We start from the raw sequence: 22629 nt of genomic DNA, 5'->3' as shown, positions 1-22629 counted from the left end.
CAAATTTTCACTCATCCTATTTCTTTGTGTTTCCCCATGCTATTTATAGCTCTACTCTGAGAAAGTTGTGGTAAAATGAATACACTGCAAATCTTGATCTTCATAGCAGATAGAGTAACTGAGCAGTTACCTATAATGTCTGGAAATGTTAGATGAGGTAGTTTCTTTCATACTGGCAGCACCTGTGGATTCCACATCTGAGGTATTGGATGAATGCGCAGTTCCATCAGACTTCCTGTTTTGCAAGATAACAGGTTTGCCAGGCAAAAAAACAATCTTACATTAAAAACTGAGCTGACATTTCAGAAGCAAACAGATAAATGACATGGTGTTACAATGTTTGATGGGAGGGATTTTTTTTAATTTACCCAACAGTGCATGGTAATTCCAAGGCTGGGTTCTCTATCACTGGAACTGGTTCATTATCCTAAGTGGGGGAAAAAAAAGGTACTTAAATTTTTTTATTGATTTTATTTGAGAGCAAGGAGGGGAGAACATAAACTCATTAACTTGTTATGTTTTTCTTCAACATTTATGATGCAGTTAGAAGGAAGGGAGGAAGGGGGAAGAAATATCCTTACCAGAGGAGATGACTCTGGAGTTTTGTGAATCATTTTTCTTGTATAGGGACCAGGTGGACGACCTACTGACTTTTTTTTCCCCTTTCTTTCTATACCATTACTTAATTCCCTAGAAGAAAATTTGTATTTTATTCTGTATTACTGATGATAGTTTTCATTGAATACATGCTTTCCTTTGGCACTGAATTACAATTAGATGCTTATTTCTAAAACATTGTATTAAATGAGGTGATTCTGGCAAATCAAAATTTGCAGGTACAAAGCTACATGGTTTTGTTTTACAGTAACATAACAGAGTCAATGTATTTCTAGGGACATTACTGATTCCCAAATGTTGAAGAGGAATGAACAAGTGTTAAATATCATTTATTCATATGACCACTCTTGGTGAAAATGATGGTACATTTACCAATACAAGGTACTATTTCCCAACATACTTCCTACTGAGAATTCTAGTTAGATTATTGCTTAAGAGATCCAGTAAGGCAAAAGGTTTTTTTTCCCAAATGACAGCAAAGTTGGGATATTTTCTATTGTTCTTACTGCTAAATTTCATGATGATTTTTTAGAAGAATCCTAATAGAAAGTTAACTACATTTGTTCTAAGACCTTGTTCTCACAAATAATCTGCCTTTACAATTAATTTGAAAAAAAACATTCTACAAAGAAAAGGCCTTTTTTGTTGGCACCAAAAAATAACTACAGTAGCCCCAAATTAACCACAAGACAGCTAGAATGACTGGGTTATTTTACCTCACATCAGGGATTGGTTTAGATGACTTTCTGCCTTTAATTTTGAACTCATGTGAAGTTCCTTCTGGCTCTTTATCAGCCTTTAAAGCAGCATTCGGTGGCACAGGAGGAACTCGAATTCTCAAGCCAAATAAATGCTTCTTTTTCTTTATTTCTTTTCCAGACATAAACCTAGATGGATGTTAAATTAATTGTTAAAGTTCTGATACCAGGGAACTCAACTTTTACAACAGCATGGTACATGCAAAACAAAGTTATGCAAAGAGAATAGCTATTTAAATGCTACTTTATTCCCCTCTTTACCCCATTGCAATCCTCCTTCTCAAAAACAAAATGTGAAGTGGAAGGAGTTTGGAAGTTAAAATGGTTCTCTTGGTCTGGGTCACAATCAAAACAGCTATGTAATGTTATAGTTTGTAATAGAAACATTATTTCAAACTTTAACTGCTATCTACAGCCAGAGTGATTATCACAGAGACTGAAGACTGTAACCTAAGTCAGATTAAACAGGCAAACAATATTTAAAACAACAAGTACCAATAACTTACATAGTCTTGTAATCATTTAATGCCTCCAGGACATGCTCATATCTTTCAGATTTTGGTGTGTCTGCCAGCTGTAAAGTATTAAGAAATAGTTTAACCTCTCGAATTCTTTAGTAATAGAAAGATCCCAGTTACTTTTAGTCACTCTAACTATAGATTTGAATGTGAAGTACATTAAGGAAATGTTAGCTGTGCATATTAACCATAATCCCATACATTTTGTGATTTACATTAATTACAGAATTAATGCCAGGATCAAGCCCAGGACATAGAATGAGTTTCACTTTGAAGAAGTACAAGAAAAATATCTCAAAAGCCTTTAGTACATGAGGGAACGTAACACCCGATTGCTCTCCCAAGCAATCCTAACAGGACTCCCAAGATCCCAACAACCTCCCAAGACTCCTAACAAAAAGTTTTCTGTAGGTACTTCTAAATTAATTGAGATTGCAAACAGAGGATAAGTAAATAGACAAAAGAACCTAATTATTTATTATAATTATGGCAAAATCCTGCTATAGGACTCAATTCATATTTTTAATACTACTCAACTTCATACAAAAAAGAAAAGCTCTCAGAAAAATTATTAGAATTAAAAAAACCCCAAACCAGTAGATGTATTTTCATGACCCTTTAGCTAAGGCCCAGCCTAACCTCTCTCCTTTCACCAAAACCTGAAGTAACTAGTCCCTATCAAGCTTTTGAAACATGAAATCTTCTCTCTGAAAAATTGCATAAATAATTACAGAGAAAAGCATAACAAGTATGGTGGTGACTATCACATGGACACAACATTTAAGTACCAGAAAGTAAAATTAGATTGTTTACATTTATATTTATCTATCTACTTTTCAATTCAAGAACTACCATTGTTTCAGGTTGCCATGCCAAAACTTGTAAATTTGTCTGTAATTATAGAGCTGGCAGCAGTTTATAAGCTTCACTATTAATACGAATACTAAAGACCAGACCACACATTCACAGCTCAAAGAAACTCAACAAAAAACTCAGGATCAGATAATTTTTAAAGAATACAATCCTCACCAAACATGAGAGAAAAGGTCAAAGAATTCAACATGCTAACAAGCTAAAAATAAGTGAATAAATGTACTCATAAACCCCAACATTTTAACATAATTTTGAGCAAGACTGAAAGTCTACCTGACTACCAAAAGTAATGGAGGTGCTCAAGAGGTTTTAGCCAAAGAAAGCAGCAACTTCTTTTCCATCTTCACCATATGCATTCTGTTCAATCCATTGCTATCTAGAAGTCTTGCAATGTTAGACTACAGAAAATTGCCACATATTTATTGCTTTTTAAATAACATGTTAAAAATTACTGGCTTAGGAGTTCTGATAACTCCACCATTTACTACTGTCTTACCTACAGCTAAAAGCCTTTTCCTCTTACTCAAGTATAAATAGGTGGAGAAGGAAACTAAAATGTCATTTTTAACAGTGGCAATTTAAGGAGATCACAAAATCCCTAAAATTACTATATTGTACATGTTAATTATTGCTGTGACTAATTTCTGTTTCCCTCATTTCCCTAATTAACTAAAGTTAATCAGATTTTTCAAGCCAATTTTTGCCAACTTCATGAAAGACATTTAAAATCGGTACAGAATAAGGTATTTAAATATCTTCAAAACAGCTTGTATGAATTTATTCAAAATCTAGCCCTCTAAAAGTGTAACATTCAGACTTCACATCAGTAGTTCCCCTGAAGGTGCAGAAATATTAAAGAATAGAAAATAGAAATTAACGAAGTGAATTTGTTTTGGATCTGCCCTTTCCTTCCTCCCCCTTAGTTACATGCTTTTCACAGACTGAGCATGGATGGATTGGAAGCAGAAAGGGGAAGAGCACAGAGAGGAGTGCAGCCTTTCAACTTCTTCAGAACGGCTTATGTGCTCCAAGCCAATGACAGCTCCACCCTCCTCACCCACTGCTCTGACCCACATGACATTATGTTAAATATAAGGAGTATTATGTTAAATGAACAAACCATTTTCTTCTAACTTCCCTCAATACTGAGAAAAACCAAATTCAAAATTAATACAGCTTACATACTTGTTAAGCTGTACAGTAAGATAGCTAAAAAATTAATTCTATTGAAAAAATTGTGTGAAAATTACATTTTGTGTAGCCATTTTTTAATTCAAAGCTCGAGACTTCATATGACAGATTAATCAATTCTATATCACTTAGGTAAAAGATGCCAAACACAGCAAAGTAAACCAGATATGTATTCATGACTCTAATTTTTAGTAATGCTTTAGTGTTTGCTTAACTTTCTATCAAACACTGATAGTTTAAAATACATATCTTTAGACTATTTTCCATTATTTATGAAAAATAGTTACTTATTTCAACCAAGAACATACACTTGGTTCTCACATTGTGAGTGCTAAAAAAATGGGACTACAGTTCTATGAATTTACTGAAGTATGGAAGTAGAATGTACTGATAGAAAATTTCAACCCATTATATGCCATATATTTTAAAAAAACCTTCAAACCCTAAAGAATTCTCATACACACAAAAAGAGAACTTACTCTACTAGCAGTAGCCCACTTTGAACTTAAGTCATAAATTTTTGCATCTAACCTCATATGCAAGAGCCAAGATCAACACTGGTCCTCTTAGTTAAATATGAAGTCAATCTACTTGAGTAAATGGATTTGCTTTAATGTTAAGGTAAATTCTCAGTAATCAAATAGCTGGGAAAATAACTAGCAAAGTAATGAACTAAAAAAAAAAAAAAATGCCTTGACAAGTAGCTGAATCCAACTGCAAAAGGATGAAAAACAAACTGGATACAAACTGACCACTCCCACTGTAAGAATTAGGAAGGAAAGAAGAAATTTTTGACTAGAATATTTAACACAAACAATGTGTTACACCTTAGAGACCCTGAACGTGGTCTTCACATGCAATATACTCTGCCTTCAATTCTACATTTAGATTTTCAGGTCAGAGCACATGAAAATACCAATGTAATCAAAGAATCATGAAACTAAAACAGAATGTAGATATGCAACAGAATAAACAGCTAAGTAATGGAAAGTCACCATGCAAGTAATTAGTTGCATAGATGACTTGAAGAAATTTTACAGTTTAGAAAAACATGCACCACTTCAAAAGCATTCTATTTCTGCAAGGAAATTTTTTTATTTCATTACTTGGTATTATCAGATTTTAAGGTACTAAAGGATTTAACATCCAGAGTAAAACAGTTCACAGTTTGTCAACTTTGAGGACATATGTATGCACTGTGATTTAGAAACAAGAAAGGGTATTCTACTTACTTACCTCACCAGGATGCAATCTATCCCAGTTTTCATTAATGTAGGCCATAAGTTCAAGCTCCGAATCAAAATATTTCTTTTTATGAATAACACTTAGGTTGTAAAGGCATAGATGTGCTATATCTACCCTAGAATATTTGAATAAAAAAAAACAGAGAAAACAAGTATTTTTCTTCCAATTGCTTTCCTTTGAAACAATTTAGTAGAAAAGATATTAGCATTATACAGGTGGAGGAACACAAAGCCCAACTTAAGACACTCAATCCAGACAAAACTGTGAAGTCTCCTGCAATTTCTTTTCAAATGATTCCTTCTGTTTTGCATCTCATTTCTGCCTCATCTCATTGTCACGATATTTTTTTTAACTCCAAAACTGGTCGGGACCATGGGATATGTAAGTAAGTCTGAATTCATAATTGAATGTATCTGTTTTGAAATCATGCAAGTATTTTGGTGAATTAACATTTAACAAGGTAATTTCCACCATGTATCTGTTAGCACTAGGTATATATCCACTAAATTGGATATAATTTCTATTACAGACTAGTTCCATTATGTCTATTCAAGGAAACTTTTATAAAATGTATCAGGATGTGTGTGCTGGTGCTCAATATGTTTGGCTTAGCAGGATCCTAAACCTGCAAAAACCATTTAACTTAGATATCACAATCTTCACATACACAAAAAGTGAGTAGTTGCTTGTCACTGCACTGAATGATGCCAGGATTGAATCCCAAGAGCATGCAATCACAATATATCTCTACCCTTACAGATAAGCTTTGAAAGAGATTTATCCCTGATCACACACACAGCAAGAAGGACTCAGGAAACAGCTCAAGCTAACAAGCAGATTTCCTTTTTAGCAAGGAAAACCAGAACATCAGAAAGAAAAGCAGAGCATGTATCCAATCACTCTTTTTTTAAAAATTCATACTTACCATCTCAAGGGTAAACGTTTGAGGTATTCTGGTCCAGAACTGCAAACTGAGCAAATGAACGTATAAAACCTAAAAATACATACAAATGTATATGTACACGGGTCTGGGTGATGGGTGTTCATACACTCAGTGTTTAAACACCCTGATCATGAAAAAAATGAATGTTAAGCAAGCTAGAAACACAGCCATGTAGTATTTGTGAGTCCTTTTATTTTTTACTTTAGCAACTTCTGTAATCTGCACTGATACCTACTGGGCCAGATACAAGGTACTGCTTTGATTTCATCCTGCTACCACTGCTTCACTCTGCCTGAGGAAGTCCTCACCCTGTGACTGTATCAGTTAAGATGCTCTGTCATGTGCCCAGCACAAAAGTGCAAATATGCATTTTAAGGACCCATACATTCCTGGGTCCTAACTCAGTTCCTTCATACAAGCATTCCAGAAAAATTCCCACATAAAATGATAACAAATAATGAATGAAATGCTCTTTGATTCTCTTCTCATTTTCCTTTCATCTACTGCAAGTGCTCAAAGTTCCTCTTTAAAAGCACAGACCAGCACTTTTGTTTGTCTGTTTGTCCTAACTCCTCGCACACGAACAGAGTTGCACCTATTGTATAAAGGATTCCCACACAAAGTAAAGGCAGTACCAGCTGCAATCCAACTCTCCACTGGTCACCTCTCCACCACCCACCACTGCATCCTGTTCAGCTGATATGAAGAACTGCATTTTCCTGGCACCCAAACACAGGCTGTCTTGTGTATAAACTTCTACTCAAAACTCAAGCCCTCTTTGAAAAATACTGCTGTGTGATGGATGCCCCAATAAAAGCTCATATGTGAGATTTCCCTCATATTTCAAATAAATACAACCCACCAAATACAGCTTAATTTTCTTACCTGTCACCAAAAAGCATTGGCTTTTGGAGGCACTGCACACAAGCCTCATGAAACCACTGTTTACATTTGCAGCACTGCAACATCTTTAGATACCAGCTTCAACAACAGAAAGAGACACAATATGTGTTTTAAAAGTTACTGAAAATTGTTTCTTCGTTATATTTAAATTAAATACAAGAGATCTTGTGACCCAAACTGATTTGCACACTTTATAAAACAGTCATCTCTATGGATATTTCAGTAACATTTAGTTCCATAATGAATTACTGGGAAAGACAGAGAGGAATAATAAAAGACAGCCTAGTAAAAGAATTAATTAAATTATTACATTAAGAAAAAAAACATTTAATTTACTCTCACATCCACCTTTTAATTCTCAACAGGAATTAAAGAACTCCATAGGAGCTCCTTCTGACATACTAGATTTAGCTTCCTCGTTACTTCCTAAAGCACAACACAACTCTGCATTAAGTCACAAACATTTGTTCTGGGGATCCAACTACTTGAATCCCCAAAAGAAACCTCATAGTTTACACCCTTTCCTTTTTCAGCTTCTCCCTTGAGAAAGGGAACCATGCAAAGCTGACAGCCATGTTTGTTCAAGTCTCAAACCAGAGCTCTGTCCTGTGTGTATACCCTCAAAAACTTTGCTTTTTGTGGGACTCTTTACTTGCCTTGACCTCAAATCTACAATGCTATCTTATTCTTTCACTCATTCATGCAGACACCAGAGTACTCCTCTCTACCTGCTAAAGAAGTCCTGGTTTTGCCTTGTAAAAAAGAACCAGCAGAGGACTCTGTGATGCCATAAGAGGGGAAAAAAAAATCTTTCCTCTGCCAGTCACTGAAAATCAGGATATGACATTATGGTAGAATCAGAAAGCTGTCTATTCAAACAAAATTTCATAAACTAATCTCTAGGTACATTTATTTTTGTGATTTATGACAGAGCTGAGTTAACATCTGAAAAATTCTGCCTAGAATTGCAAGATCATCAACAAACAATTTCATCCAGACTCAACACATCAAAAGTAGCAAGACAAAAAGATTTCTTGCTCATTACAGAATGTAGCGTGCTGATCTGTGATGGCTACATAACAATTAAAACAAACCAAAATATTTCATGGGAGAAGAAAATAAATTAATGTATTTCCCACCGTGAGACACTTCACAAATGCACAGAGAATTCAAAATCCCACTTTGCATCCAGTTTCTGATATGTACACACAACAGCAACAAAAACTAATGAGTTCACAAGGAAGTCTAGAAGAAAAGAGTCCAAGTTTGGAGCTGCAGTAGAGAAAAGTTCTTACATATTATCCATTTACTTACTCTCCAGGTCCTCCACAATAGCAGTAGCACTGCTGGACGTTGGTTTTATGACCTGCATCCCACTCAAGGTCTGTTGCATTATATGGTAACGTTTGTTTCATGACTTGCAGTGCTTTGGCATTTGGTCCTTTCTTAAGTGCACCACCTCTCTGGGCCAGAACAGATACAGTAGTTTACAAACACCAGTCATGCATATCTGAAATTTTCAAAGCTTTTCATTTGATTGTAGAAAGGTTTTCATAATTTTCAAGTTAAATGTTTTCAGGTGTATTTATGTTTTATACTAGCATGTTTGTTTAAGAGTGTAATATTGTCAATTTCTAAAACAGCATTACTTCTCAACATACAAAATTTGAGTTCAGATCAAAGATAAAAAAGAAATCACTGAAAATATGCCATTTCTTTTTATTGTTTCAATTTCAAAAACATAGATGCATGCAATATGAAATGTATGAACTTTTTTTTTCCAGAAACACACCTTGGTTGTTGTTGCAAATACACACTGTCGACAGAGCCATTTATCATCTGAATCAATCACGCTGGAATCAATATTTGGTGTGTGACACAGCTGATGGTAACCTGGATGAAAAATGATCAGGAAACTGTTATTAAAATGACAAAAGCTTACACAGAATTAACTGTGTTGCCAGAACCACATAACTTAATGCAACTATCAGGCATTATTCACAATTAAGTGCCAAAAACCTGAACAAAAAGATTGGTAACACATTCAAAATGGTCTTTTAAGTTTTCTTAGTAGAAAAAAATAATCTTGACTTACAGAACAGGTGTTAGTCACTTTAACATGGATTATCATCTTTCACTGAGCTGTTAATAGCCACTAAGGGCTACAAAATTTAAGATCAGTTGAGCAGTCAGTCATAGCCGGGCAAATATCCTCCTTTGTGAAACAAATCAAAACACCTTTTAAAATGCAGTAAATAGAAAAAAAATATCTAGTTACCTTGCCCACATTTATCACATATAACCATTTCATTTGGTGCTTCTGAATACTCTTCCTGACATATTGTACAGACCATTTCCCCACTCTCAGTGGCTCCTAGACAAAGATGAGATTGTGATTTTTTTCAGATTACATCTGCAGTTTAAACACAGTTACCACATGTACAGCCTTCGGCATAATTTCACTTACAGATGCAAGCATTGTAGAAACACACTGTTACAGTGACAAACTTCTTAATAAGAACATATTCAGACACTTTGTACAGACTGTGTTATAAATATTTATATCACATACGATAAGCTATCAGATATCTATAGGCTTTGTATTGCCTACTGACAATGCAATACATGGTTCCTCAACATCAACAATAAAAATCCAGTAACTGAATAAAGAATGCAAATTTAGGCTAAAAATACCCAAAAATAAATACTATCTGAGTTGGAAGAGATCCATAAGGGTCATCAACTTGAAATTTTCCTCATACTCATTTATTAAATCTTGATAGTTAGGATGAATGAGTCAGATTATAAACTAGTACTACACAGTAGAACAGCATTTTTTGCAAGCTTCAAGAAATAAAGCAGTTGATTTTTTTGCTATTACAACACAAAGCTTTTCCTTTAAGTAGACATCAAGAATCTTAAACATCAAGAATCAACAAGAGCCAGAGCAGATTTCCATTGTGTTTGTACAATGAGGAAACTAACTGATTTTCAGAAGAAATTATCATCTATGCTTCATCAGCATTAGGTTATGAAAACATTAACTACTACGGAAAGGTCTGAAAACCAGTAAGGTATTATATGATGGGTGCCTCACTTGAGAACGACACATTTCTTTATATCACATGAATACTCCAAAACCTGTAATGGTTTCTCATGTGCAACAGTTATGGTGTTCCTTTAAAGTATCCAAACTCTGCTCAAACATAAGATTCACCAAGCTTTCGTTTCTTTCCATATTCTGTCGTTTCAACTGAAAACAGTACAAAGAATATAAACTTGGTGTAAATTAGGGCCTGGACTTTTCTGTTAGGGCAGAGAACTAATCCACCCCCACCCAAACAAACTCAAATGTGATTATTTTTAGAAGTGATTATTTTTAGATTATTTTTAGAAGATTTTTTTTTTCCTCCACCTCACTCATCATGTGAAAACAAACAAATGCCCAAAACAAAACAGTAACTTCAATGACAGTTGTTTGAAAACATTTTTCTTATTTGTTTAATTTTTGTTCCTGGTTCACATTAAATTATATCACTCTTTAGAATTAAAGAATATTATATAATAATCTTTTTTTAACAGATACCAGTAATCTAAACAAATGATACCAAACAAGGACTACTTCATGGAAGTTCTTGCCTGTTTGTATGTCCTTCCAGAGAACCCAGGATTTGGAACTGTCTTCAAATATAACAAAGCAGTTCTGTTTCAGTTTGTTTATCTGAAAGACAGAAATACAGTGGAAGCCATGAGTAAAAGCACGAAACAGAAGAATGTATTTAATACTACATAAGTGAGCCAATAATACCGCAATTTTCAACAGTATGCAGCACTTTAAGACTCCAGTGAAGTTAAAAAATGTGATTACCTTTTTGATAGTTCCAAGATAAAACAAGCCATCTGACCATCTAGCTAGGACATCCTGACCTTCCTCAAATTTACAAAGTGGCTTTTTGGCTTTCTGTCCATCATGGACCGAGTGCTTGGCCAGAGACGCTGAGCTCTTGTGGCTGCGGCGTGAAGGAGAGCGCTTCTGTGAATTTCCCACCGCCGCGGAGTCTCTGAGGGGGCAAGCAGGACAGCAGGTAACCACGACTGGCTTAAAGGAACCACTGGAAATACCAGCACAACAACTCCAGGCAGCAAGAGACCTGCTTGTCTTTTGTAACTTTACACATCTTTAGTAGCAGTGCCTCTGCTACTAACTAAGTGTACAATTTCTGAAAGGAACAAGTTAATAAAAGAGAAGTGTTCTAGGAAATCAACAAATGTAAATGAGGATGGGGATGCTCATCCTCAGCTCAGAGACTCTTCATAAAATCACCAGAAGCATTGAAAAACACATCAAAAACATTCAATACAGGATTACTTATACAAAACTCAAATCACTGCCAGTTTTCTAGAATTCCAAGGAAGCTAAAAAGATGCCAATTCTAACAGCATTACCTTGGTTGGAAGAGTACAGCTTGAGCATTATGCTGGCTCAAGGTACACTGAAGTACCACCAACACAGAACCATGCAATGCCACTAAGCATTGCTGTAGAGCTTTCCAGCACAGGAAGAATTTCTACATGTGGAATTTCTTATGTAAAATCAATTTTCCTTCTTATTTTCCACCCTTACTCTAACAGAGAGGAAAGAGAACAACAAATTGTGCAACCTTCCTTCATGTATGAAACCCCAAAATTGAAAGTTAGTTGTATCAATAAGCATTTTTGCTCATACATTCCACAACATATAGTCTATCTACATATAAGTGTGGATATGCTTTAATATCAGACTAGCTGTCAAACACTACACTTCAATTAAAGCAGTAAAATACAGAAAGTTATAAAACAGGACCACAGATTGCACAAGGCAGAATTTCCCAAGTAATACTCAGAATCTGAGACTACGTAATACAGTTACAATTTGTGTATCCAAATGTATTTTCTCTAGAAACTGCAGGTATGTGTAACTAGGATGCAAACTGTCAGGGAGCAGGGAATCAAACAGGACACAGTCAACTAAAGAGCAGTTTCTCCTCACTCAAGATATATTAGGTACATTATCAGCACCAGAAACATTTGAATTCATCTCAAAGCATAGACAAAAGCAGTAAACTAATTAGTGCCCCATATAGTTTGAGAATTGCTATACAGATATTTGAGAAGTTGTTCCACAGCTTCAAGGAGAAAGGAATCGTCTCTCTAAAGAGTTTACTACTCACAATATGACAATAAAACTGGAAAGGTAATGGCTTCAAATACCACACTAATCAGTTTAAACCAAGGTTAGGCACAAGAAAATCAGCTGCTTTAAGCATATTTATAATCTATGTGACATTTAACAATGACATGACAGTAAGAGCAGCTATAATGGGCCTCTGGCATCCTCATGCACAACTGGGTCACCACTTTTAAGTCCTGCTTGATCCCAAACACAAAAATATTCAGATGGGTGACCAGGGAAGACCAGAGGACCAAAAAAATCCTTTGGCTTGTTTCACAGCTGACACCTTATCACTTCATCTGACATCCTTCATCCCTGCATCAGAAAATTAAACTGTCTTTTCCATCTTCTTTCTTCATGGTGCAAGTAACAATGTTCAGACCCAACATCCTGCCAGATTTCCCAGATAAACAATCTTACCAATTCTGCTGCTTCTTAGACAAAAGCTGATTCAAGTTACTGCTACTTTTCCTCAGCTCTACTCTAAACCTCCGAAAAGTGACACAGGACACGTGCAGCATTCAAAACAGGTTTACCATAGCAGAGTGGCAGCCCAGGACACTTCTTGCTTTCTTGGCACTAACATCTGGTTTACAACCAGTTTGACAGAACTCCCCTCAGAGAGGTTCAAAGACTTTCTTTCAAAAATTTTTCTGGGGTTTAAGACCCTAGGAAAAGCTAGGTTAGCCTAGCTAGGCTAGCCTAGAAATAGGTAGCTGTTCCTGCTACAAGGCAGGAAAGTTTATTCTTCTTTTCCAGTACTTTAAGAAATGCATGAAAGATCTTGTACCAAATACACAAAAAGATGCAAATTCATTTCTCAAAAACAGTACAGATTGTCACTTTAAAAACAACTGTGAGCTGTATTTTTAAAAAAGTCTTCAAAAGCATTTTTTAAAGTACAAAAGTTTGGCTCACAACACCACTGAAGCACAACAAAAAAAAAGTGCATCATTTATTGACACAAACCAGTTAAATGAATCTATACATTCACTTATACAACAACAAATACACAACAGCAGCTTCAGCCCCTGAAGAACCCTGATAGCCAGCAAAGATGTGAGCCAATAAAGCAGGCACTTCTCCATTGTCCACACTGCTCTCTTTGTGAGCGATGGCAGTGCTGAAGTGACAAGTGAACAGTTCATGAAGCAGCTCCTGCTGTGGCACTTCATGGTTTATCTCAGACACTGAAAATAGGGTTACTTATTACAATAGGCTGACAGTAACTTAACAGTTGCTTGCAACATGGATAGGAAGTTTCTCTCCAGGGAAACACTCCCTCGGTGATTTTGAGTGCGACTAAGTAGGAAGCCAACTGTTTTAACAAGTTGACTTTAATGAATAGGACATAAGTTACTTAAAGTAGGTGTCTCTGAAGTACCTTCCAGAACCGCTGCACAAGAAATGCAGTGCAGACCAGTGTAAAAGCCACATGCATAAAATGTTACTAACTTGCCCATCTGCCTTGCCACAGCTCTAACTGCTGTAGTGGAACGTCAAAAAGTCACACCTACCATTAAAATAAAACTTTTGTTGGAAGTTCAAATGCGAACTGAATTTTAAAATTGGCAAGCAAGAAGGTTAAAATTCCACATTTTCCAGCAACTTGCTTTCCAGTCTTCCTTAAAGTTAGCTTCATAGCACCTTCCCAACATATACTATGGTTAGTAACCTTCAAATAACAATTTCCCCGCCATCTTAAACACTTCTCTCCAAGAACTTATAATTGCACAATATCCATCAGATGCACTGTTTTCCAAAAAAATCTCATACAATATAAAGATCAACATGATCTCATTTAACTTTCACAACCAAGCTACACTGTATGTCAAACAGTATGTATGGCTTTACATCTAATACTCAATGTTAAGGATGTTGTGCTGTATTTTATTCTAGCACTTAAAATGCAAAACCAAAAAAAGTATTCATATACCCATACAATCTTTCAGAAGTCAGCGGTGGCAGTCAGTAAAATGTGTCTGCACACTGATACACATTTGAAAATAGAAATGCACTTCCACCTTTTCTTGAGAAGCTGGTGTCAAAGTACTGAAAATGCTCACTGATTTTCACCTCTGAGTCAAGACCATAGCCACAGATATTCTCAAGTAAGACAGGTAGATACCTTCGCTTCATCTACTTAACAAATTAGTTTATAATGCATTGCAGAAGCAGGACATTAATTGTTATTGTCAACAGGAATGGCAAATTTCCCCCCAAAGTCAACTACCCAAATCAGTCTGATTTATGAACCATAAGCAGCTACTGCACCTAGCATTGTATTTATCAAAATTAGATTGGTTAGTTTTAACTCACTTGTAACTCTAATCTCTTTATGAGTAGTTAGAAAATGTTGGTATTCATTTGGTACCTCTACAGCTATCCTACAGAAAGAAGAAGTGGAAAAGCTGGGGGAAAAATATGTGAAGAGGCTGGAGGATTAAAAAGACTGAGCATTCTTGTTTCCAAGTGTCTTTTTCTTAAAATCATTGATATTCCTGTACTCCTTCAGTCTCAACAACTGCTGTGAAAAAACTTCTGTTAAGAAAAACTCCCTTGATGGGTGGTTGGTTTTTTTGTTGGTTTTTTTTTTCCCCAGCCATCTCAGTTCACTGATCTGTTTAACAGAACTGTTTGTAAGCACAACTGAATAAATGCAAACAAGCAACCTGGGACACCAACTCCCTCAGCTGGCACTGTCAGACTGCATGACTGAACCAGTCAGGTTCACTAACAATCCACACAATTTCAGGAAACTTTTCCAGAAGAGCTGCCTGATTGATAAATGCTGCAACAGTAACAGACGACAGCTATCCTATAAGTACAGATAGTTTTTGGAAGCATTAAAGACACTAAGTTTTAACAACAAAGTGCTCAAAGAACATTTAAAAAAATTTTAATCCACTGAGAAAACTCAGTGTGGGACAAATAGCTCATTTATTCCTAGGAAATACAAATCACAGTGAACGGATGATTAAAGACTTTAAAGACTTGTCAGAAGACAATTCAGATAGAAATCACACACAGAGCATTGTTCTAAGATAGCCCACAGAGCTTTAGGATCTATCTCAAAACTATCTATCCCACAGGAAAGGAAAATATAGTGAAAGACCTTATGACAACTAGAGATAATCACTTCAGATTCTGGAAGTATGATGTTAGTGCTGATTAACTGCAATTTTTTTTGGTCTGAAGTTGCAAACTAGCCCTTTATTAGAGAAAAATGAACTATGAAGAAGCTGTAAGATGCTGTAAAATACCAGCAGTCTTCGCTCCTTGAAACAGGAGTTAACATTCACATGGAATGAGGAGAATGGAGGTGTAGCAAGGGCTCAGAACACACAAAACTCATGGCAGTTTCACACATGGCTTATCCAATACAGCAGCTTGCTCCCTTCCCAGCAGCTCTGGAATAACAAGCTGGCTTCTCCATCAACTTCCTGTTCAGTCTTCTTTCCCTTAATATGAATTCACTGAGTGACATTTAAAATAAATTGAAGTACCTCACAAGAGATCTGGTGACTAAACAAGCCAGGTACACAAGTGCTCACAGCTAGAAGACAGCAAAAAAGGGAAATTAATCTTGTCTGAGAGTAATAATCACAGCCTGTTTACCCAGCTCCACATAACCAAGCCCAAGCCATGTTTCCAACATTGCCTGTGACCTGGATGTGGTACCTACATTATCAGCTGGAGAAACGTTGGATCCTGGCCACATTTCTTCCTTTCAGCCTCCCCACTATTTATGAGGTTTCATACTAAGCACTATCTGTTCATTGTGGCAAACATACTTTCCTCCCCCAGATAAGATTCTGCTGGGCCAAGAAGACAGTCAAAATTAACAGGATGACAAGTCAAACTTAGGATAGCTTCCTCCACCCCAACCCAGGTCCAAACCTCAGATCAGGTTAATTCAACAGGTAACGAAAAAGAAAAAAAACCACTTTGCTTTTCATAATAGCAATGTTATTGCATCAGTCACTTTCCAATTACACAAAAACAGGCTATTATATTAGTACATTGCCATTAACTTTTATTAAGCAAAGGATCAAGTACAAATCCAGATTATAGTCTCTCCCTTACACTACTTCATAGACTGAAATGAATATTGCTTTTCTAATGTGCTGTATCATACAGCACCTACAAAACACACTTGAAGCTCCTTATCTTTACACTATTTTGCATGCTGGTACAATCAAAAGCCAACTGTATCAAAAAAAGGCAAGGGGACTATAATCCAGGCACCCCTCAGTCTAGAAAAGCAGAGAGTAACAACGGGGGGATAAGAAATACATTACCAAAATTACTTTCAGTTTTAAGTGTTGTTTAGGATAATACAATAATTCAGGGTAGAAAGGCTCTCAGGAATTCTCTAGTCCTGCTCAGCACAGCATCAGCCATGAGGCCAAACCAGGTGGCCACAAAAGCACCCTGTGCCCCTGTCTCACTGCTGAGCTGCCCCCTCGGGAGAGGGGATGTTCCCTCCCCCATCACAATCTCTCTTATCCCAATGCAGGCATGTTACCTCTCATCCTCCTGCCAAGGACTGCTGTGAAGAGACCAACTGGATCACACTGATTTTCCCACAGGAGCTGGAAGGCTGCTGTTACACCCCCCTGAAGCTGAATGAACCTGGCTCCCTAAGCCTCCTGTCCCAGAGCAAGTGCTGCAGTCCCTGACTGCCCTGGTGGCCCTACACCAAACTCCTCCAGCTGGAGGTCTCTTGCAGTGGTAGCACCCAAACACAGCATTCTGCTGAGATGCTGTCTAATGGCTTTGCATAGAAAGCAATAACCACTTCCCCTCAGTCTCCTGTTCTTCTAGCCCAAGATACCACTTGCCTTAGCTCACAGGACATTGCTGGCTGGTATTCTGCTCTGTCTGTCAGATCCCCAGACAATCCTGCAAAACTGACTCCCAGCCAACCTTAGCCTGGGCTTCCTTCTCCATTTGTGAGTTTTTAATATAGATCCATGCTTTCAAAAGCATATGCATCACATTTAGTGACAAAAGTAATAGATTTTGCTTCTAAGAAATAAAAAACTGGTAATAAAAACTAAGTGAGGCCCTGCAGCTTATTAATCTGATTAGCAGTTATGTCTATGAATCTGCAGCATATCAGAAAGAAGTTCAGCCAGAGGGCTGAAGGAAAGTGACTGCTTGTGATACAAAACTTCAGCATCTAGATAGATTACGCTGGTTTTGCCCTTTGACCCTGTGAAATATGACTGTCCTTAATAACATACTGTTAAAAAGAGGTGGTCACCAGGATAAGTGTACCCCCATGTTCATAATATTACAGTCATTTGTGATTTTATTTTTGCTCACATTCTCTCTCAAGAAATCTTAAATAACTAGAAGTGTTTAAATCTCTTTGATATAAATAGTGAAAGGATTAGAGTTGAAAAGATCATTACAGAATAACACAGTTCGTAGGGAAGAAAGACAGGGCAGTCATGTACTGCAAGAGCCATTTGTTTGGGGTTGATCATGTGTTTGCACATGAAGGTACAGGGAGAAAACAATGGTACTGGGTCACAAGACACCTTTTCCGACCATAATTCCCCTTAATTGTATCCTCAGCACCCCTATGAGTGCAGCAACTGCTTTTTGGGTTTCTACACTATCCAAATCCAGTATACACAGCAACAGACCTAAGGGAGTGTGAGCATGCACCCCAGCAATGAAAGAAATAAAAGACAACATTCTATCTTGCTCTGAAGTGGGGAAGGAAAAGGATTTCAGAGCTGACCAAAATCCCATAACAATAAGTTTTCTTCTTTAAGGTTAGTCTACAAGAACTCCAACCTCCATAAGCATTCCACAGAATTTAAACAATAAATAGATCTAAGATTTAAGCAAAGTAGTGATATCCTGGAAGATATTTAATGAAGTATTTCCAGACTCATCAGGAGTGCCCTCATCATTAGCTCTCCTTCTCTCAAGGAAGGTGAAGCATCTTGATTTCACTCCTCCATGGAGATTATCTCTCCAGCCATACCTGTGGTTTCATAATTCTTCTCCTGTTGTGTTTTGCTCAGACACACTTCCCCTCCATTTCCGGCAAGGAAGGCCTGTGAAGAAGGTGAAACCAACTCTGCAGCAGGGCCAGTGGCCGCTCGCACACAAACGCAGCCAGGTCACAACCTAACCCAAGATCCATGCTGGCCTCCAGTCACATCCCCGAGCCTCCTTCCCACAACTCACATGAGGAGCACAAAAGGTGCTTCAGTACCTCTACATTAATTCACATCCATCTCCAGGGAATACTGAAGTCCACTGTCTACTAGGAAATTAACTGGAACTTATTTGTTACAGCTGCTCTTCTCATAAATTTTACTTGATCTCCTGGTGCAGGGAAGTTCAAACATAACTTCATACTAACTACCAATACATGTCTCTTTCAGCTACTAAAAAAATATATATACCCTGCTGACTAGCCGTATTAAGTCATATGAGAAGCATCTACATCTGATTTTAAATTCTTTCCAGAACAGAAAAGGCAAGTTGTTGGGAAGCCACACACCTTTACTTGACAAAAGAAGGGTTAACTGTGCAAAACATTACTACATTATATTCTCAGCACAGATCCACATTTCACAGCTTGCAGCTCCTTACAAAGATTCTTCTCATTTTCACTACATTATGCATTTCCTTTCATATGTTCAATCTTTTTTCCCCTTATTCTCCTTTAAATGAAAAGCTATGAAGTCATTAACCTGTATTCTAATAAGACAGAAATGAAACATTTTCACCTTCTCTCTTAATCCCAAATGTTTTCAAATTAAATGCAATTTGAGCTCTCAAAAAAAGGGACAAACATTACCAGGTTAACTTTTACCAACCTGATTACAGATCAAAAGGAAAAGAAACAAGAGGGAAACTTTTTGTTACTATCCCACAGTTTAGGCAGTTTGAGTGTATATCATTGATCACATTCCCTTAAACTAAGTCAGGAGAACACCATGTCATTACCCATTGCTACGCTTGACCTTTTAAAGTTATGATAAGCTGGGCCTATCACAAATTCCAGAAACAACCATAATGCTACACTGCTTTCCTGGCAGAACCTTTCATTTAATTATGCAGGCCCTCTACTTCTAATAGCACTCTGATCCTTTATGGATGAGCGACAAGCCCTCGTATTTCAACACCAATATCAGCGTCCAGAGCATCCAGCACAGACCCATATTGTTCTCTTTCACTGGAAGAGGTATCAGCCCATTCTTTCCACAGAATTCAATACCAAAAAAAGGAAAATGCATTACTGCATATCCTTTCAGCCAGCAACAGTTATCACATTTAAGTGGACTAAAAGCCTGCTGTGCATATTCAAATCGTCAAGCCTGACAGAAATTAAGAGGTGAGGCACTTAAAAAAAAAAAGAGAAAAAAAAGAAAACAAAGCCACACAAAAAACCCAGAACAAACAAACAAAAAGAAAATCCCCAAATACAAAGTTACCAACGAAAACCACTACCTCTTTGTGCTGTTCCCTTCGCACTCGAGCAAACGCAGCCTACTCGGACAATATCCTTGAAGGAGAAGATGGAAATACAGCTGGCGCGAGGCTGCTGGCACCTCAGCGCTGCAGCCCCCGGCCCCGCCGACCGGCCCGCTGCCTCCCTCCCTTTGTTTTGGTCACCGAGGAGCACCGCTGACCCCTCACATTCGCCTGCCAGCGGCCGCTCGCAGGGAGCTCCCTCCCCCTCGCTCCCTCCCTCTCTCCCTCCCAGGCCTCGGGCTCCCCGCGCCGGAGCGGGCCCCTGGCCGCGCTCCCCGCCGCGCCGCCGGGATGCGGCACCGCCGGCCGGGGCTGCGGGGATCGCGCTCCCCCCACCGCGCGGGCCCGGCCCGGCCGGCCCTCCCTCCCCCCCACCCTCACCTCATTCGGTCTCTCCAGTGGTGCCAACAGCCTCATACAGGGAAATCGGCGAGCTTGGGAGCCTCCCTCGGCGGCGCGGCGCGGTGCGGCCGGGAGCTCGGTGCGCAGCGGGCCCCCGGGCGCGGAGCCGAGGCGGAAGGCGGCGAGGGACGGTCAGACCCGCCTCACTGGCAGCCCGGCCCCAGCGCAGCCCCTCGCCATTTTTGTTTCCCGCGGAGGAGGCGCTGGTGCATTCTGGGAGCACAAAGGGCCGCGGCCCCGCCCCGGCGGCCCCGCCTGCGCCGGCAGCGCCGGGGGCGGGCGCGGGGGCGCCGCGGCGGAAGGACACGGGCGCAGCCGAGCCTTGGCCGCTGGTGAACAAAGAGGGACTACTTTAGGCGTGCGCGCCCGGCGCGGATCTGTGCGCGCCGCCGGGGCTCGCTGTGGCTGGAGCGCTCATTGTTCCCACCGCACCTGAGGGGATGTGGCGGGGTCCGGGCTCCGCCACTCCGCAGAACCCCCGGCCGGGCTCGGGGAAAAGCTCCCCGCCGTGGCGGTGTCGGTCCTGCCGTGCGGAATGACCCTGGGTCCGCCTTCTTGCCGCGGTGGTTGGCGAGGCGAGGCCCGGGCCGGGTAGCGGCCGGCCCGTGGGCAGCGGACTGGGCAATGTGCTCCTCTGCACTGACTTCGGGGTGCTGCCATTATAGGAGATGAGCTGAACCTCGGTTCCAGTTTTTGAGCAACAGCTGTATTAGCTGAGCTAATGGAATAGGAAGGCCGTGGAGTCTCCTGGATTCATTCAAAACCCACCTGGACGCATTTCTGTCTTACTTGCTCTAGGTGACCCTGCCTTGGCAGGGGACTTGGACTAGATGATAAGTCCCTCCCAACACTAGCAATTCTCTGATTTCGGAAATCCCTTTTGTTTTCCATCGTGTTTTGAGTCGTTCAGACTCAAGTAGTTGGCCCGTTTCTATGGCCCGCATGGCTAAGCAGGGCAATGGCCCAATACTTATTTATAAACACTGTAAAGCTTGTCCTAAGCATGGAGGGGCCTTTGCTGTGTGCAGCTCTGCCCTGTGCAACCCCAGGGTGCGAGTGCTCCCTGGAGCAGATTTCACCAACTGGTGCCACTCTCAGCAATGGCTGAGCTCAGAAGGCTGGATGGTGAATTTAGGATTCCAATGTGTCTCTGCTCAAACTGCCCAAGTTCTCAAAGCCATCTTCCCTCTTCGGATAATCCACTGAAACTAAGGTACTGGAGAAGTTTGCCATCCCTGGAAAACGGCACAGGGAGGGAAGCCTGGGCAGAGCACTGGAGTACAGCTTAGTCTGGCCAGTTCCAAGTTACTTCAGAATAAAGTAGTATTTATAATCAAAATCCCTTTTTCAGAGTTGTTTTAAATACAAATTTGAGGGGGTAGTTCTCTCTTGGATGCACTAACTAGACACTGTTCTGGAGTCATGATGTTCTGCTAAAAACCGACTTGGACAACACAAAGGGCCCTGATTGCCCTTTACAGATATTCATGTACAGTGAACAGCAGTCAGGTACTGATGGTGCTGAAGGCAAAGGGTTGCCAGCTGGAGGAAAAAAAAAAAAATACTCAATCTGAAGTATATCCACATACAAATTCTTGGTTTTAAATCACAATGATTGTGTGAGAACCAGTGTTAAGCTAAGTTAAAAAGCAAATTTCTAGTCAGCAACAGAATAAATGTCAATAATTGGCTACATCACAGCTTCCTTTTTCAGTGTCAATTCCCCAGTACCCAGCAGAGATGGATAAATTTGAAGAGTCAGAACAATGGTGTTTCCCTTAGTCCTTCTCTCAAACGTTAATGTATTTTTTGCAAGTTAGTGTTTTTTATATTTTTGTTGCCTCAATGACATAAATATTAAACAAGCAGATGAAAACACACAAAAACCAAAAGTATAAGTCAGCAGTGTATGTAGATGAGAGCACCAACTGCTGCACAGTATTATTTGCCATTACCTTATTGTATCACACCACATAACATCAAAATGATACCCTTGAACAAGCCAATACTGTGAAGCTTATCCTTGTACAGATGGTTGTCATGACCACAATTCAGCAAGGAGGGAAAATTAGATCCCAGGACATTTTCTCTGCATTGTTTAAGCACAGAAACAGCAAGGAAGCTCATCTGGGATCTTCCTATCTTAAATCAAGATAAATATGGTACATCCACTTTTACATAAGCATACTAATTAGTAAGACTGCACATATGCTGCATTTATTAGAGCTCAACTAAGAAAATAATCTTCAATTTCAAATTTTAAAAAATAGGCAACTGGTAAGATATGAAGAATTTTGTATTAATTGTCTTACAACTAGTTAACAATTGCAATATGTATTCTCTATGCTACAGATATAAAAATAGCATCGGAAATATTTTAAAATAAACATCTCTAAATATTTTTCTAGATAGACAAGAATATTAATAATTTTTCATCCTCACATAACATCAATAGAGAGG

At 38.8% G+C, this 22629-nt stretch overlaps 1 protein-coding gene across 2 annotated transcripts in view; it reads right to left on the bottom strand.

Moving 5' to 3' along the window:
• The window catches only part of MTF2 (metal response element binding transcription factor 2), a 29243-nt gene extending 8796 nt beyond the window's left edge, over positions 1 to 20447 (bottom strand). The window contains exons 1-14 of one of the 2 annotated variants that reach the window (XM_005482078.4): positions 20149 to 20447; positions 10918 to 11110; positions 10689 to 10770; positions 9328 to 9423; positions 8842 to 8942; positions 8364 to 8512; positions 7032 to 7127; positions 6129 to 6197; positions 5195 to 5318; positions 1883 to 1950; positions 1335 to 1505; positions 582 to 690; positions 369 to 427; positions 131 to 235 (exon numbers count right to left, since the gene is read on the bottom strand). In XM_005482078.4, the coding sequence (XP_005482135.2) occupies positions 131 to 235; positions 369 to 427; positions 582 to 690; positions 1335 to 1505; positions 1883 to 1950; positions 5195 to 5318; positions 6129 to 6197; positions 7032 to 7127; positions 8364 to 8512; positions 8842 to 8942; positions 9328 to 9423; positions 10689 to 10770; positions 10918 to 11110; positions 20149 to 20153 (1427 nt within the window). In that variant the 5' untranslated portion in view covers positions 20154 to 20447. Of the gene's footprint in view, positions 1 to 130; positions 236 to 368; positions 428 to 581; positions 691 to 1334; positions 1506 to 1882; positions 1951 to 5194; positions 5319 to 6128; positions 6198 to 7031; positions 7128 to 8363; positions 8513 to 8841; positions 8943 to 9327; positions 9424 to 10688; positions 10771 to 10917; positions 11111 to 19743; positions 19796 to 20148 lie in introns of those variants that run through there. The other variant, XM_014276021.3, reaches the window with a different exon arrangement.
• Positions 20448 to 22629: the final 2182 nt, after the last annotated feature.

The sequence above is a fragment of the Zonotrichia albicollis genome, chromosome 8 (genome assembly GCF_047830755.1).
Source record: "Zonotrichia albicollis isolate bZonAlb1 chromosome 8, bZonAlb1.hap1, whole genome shotgun sequence".
Taxonomy (NCBI): Eukaryota; Metazoa; Chordata; class Aves; order Passeriformes; family Passerellidae; genus Zonotrichia; species Zonotrichia albicollis.
This window is presented reverse-complemented; position numbering and strand designations above follow the sequence as displayed.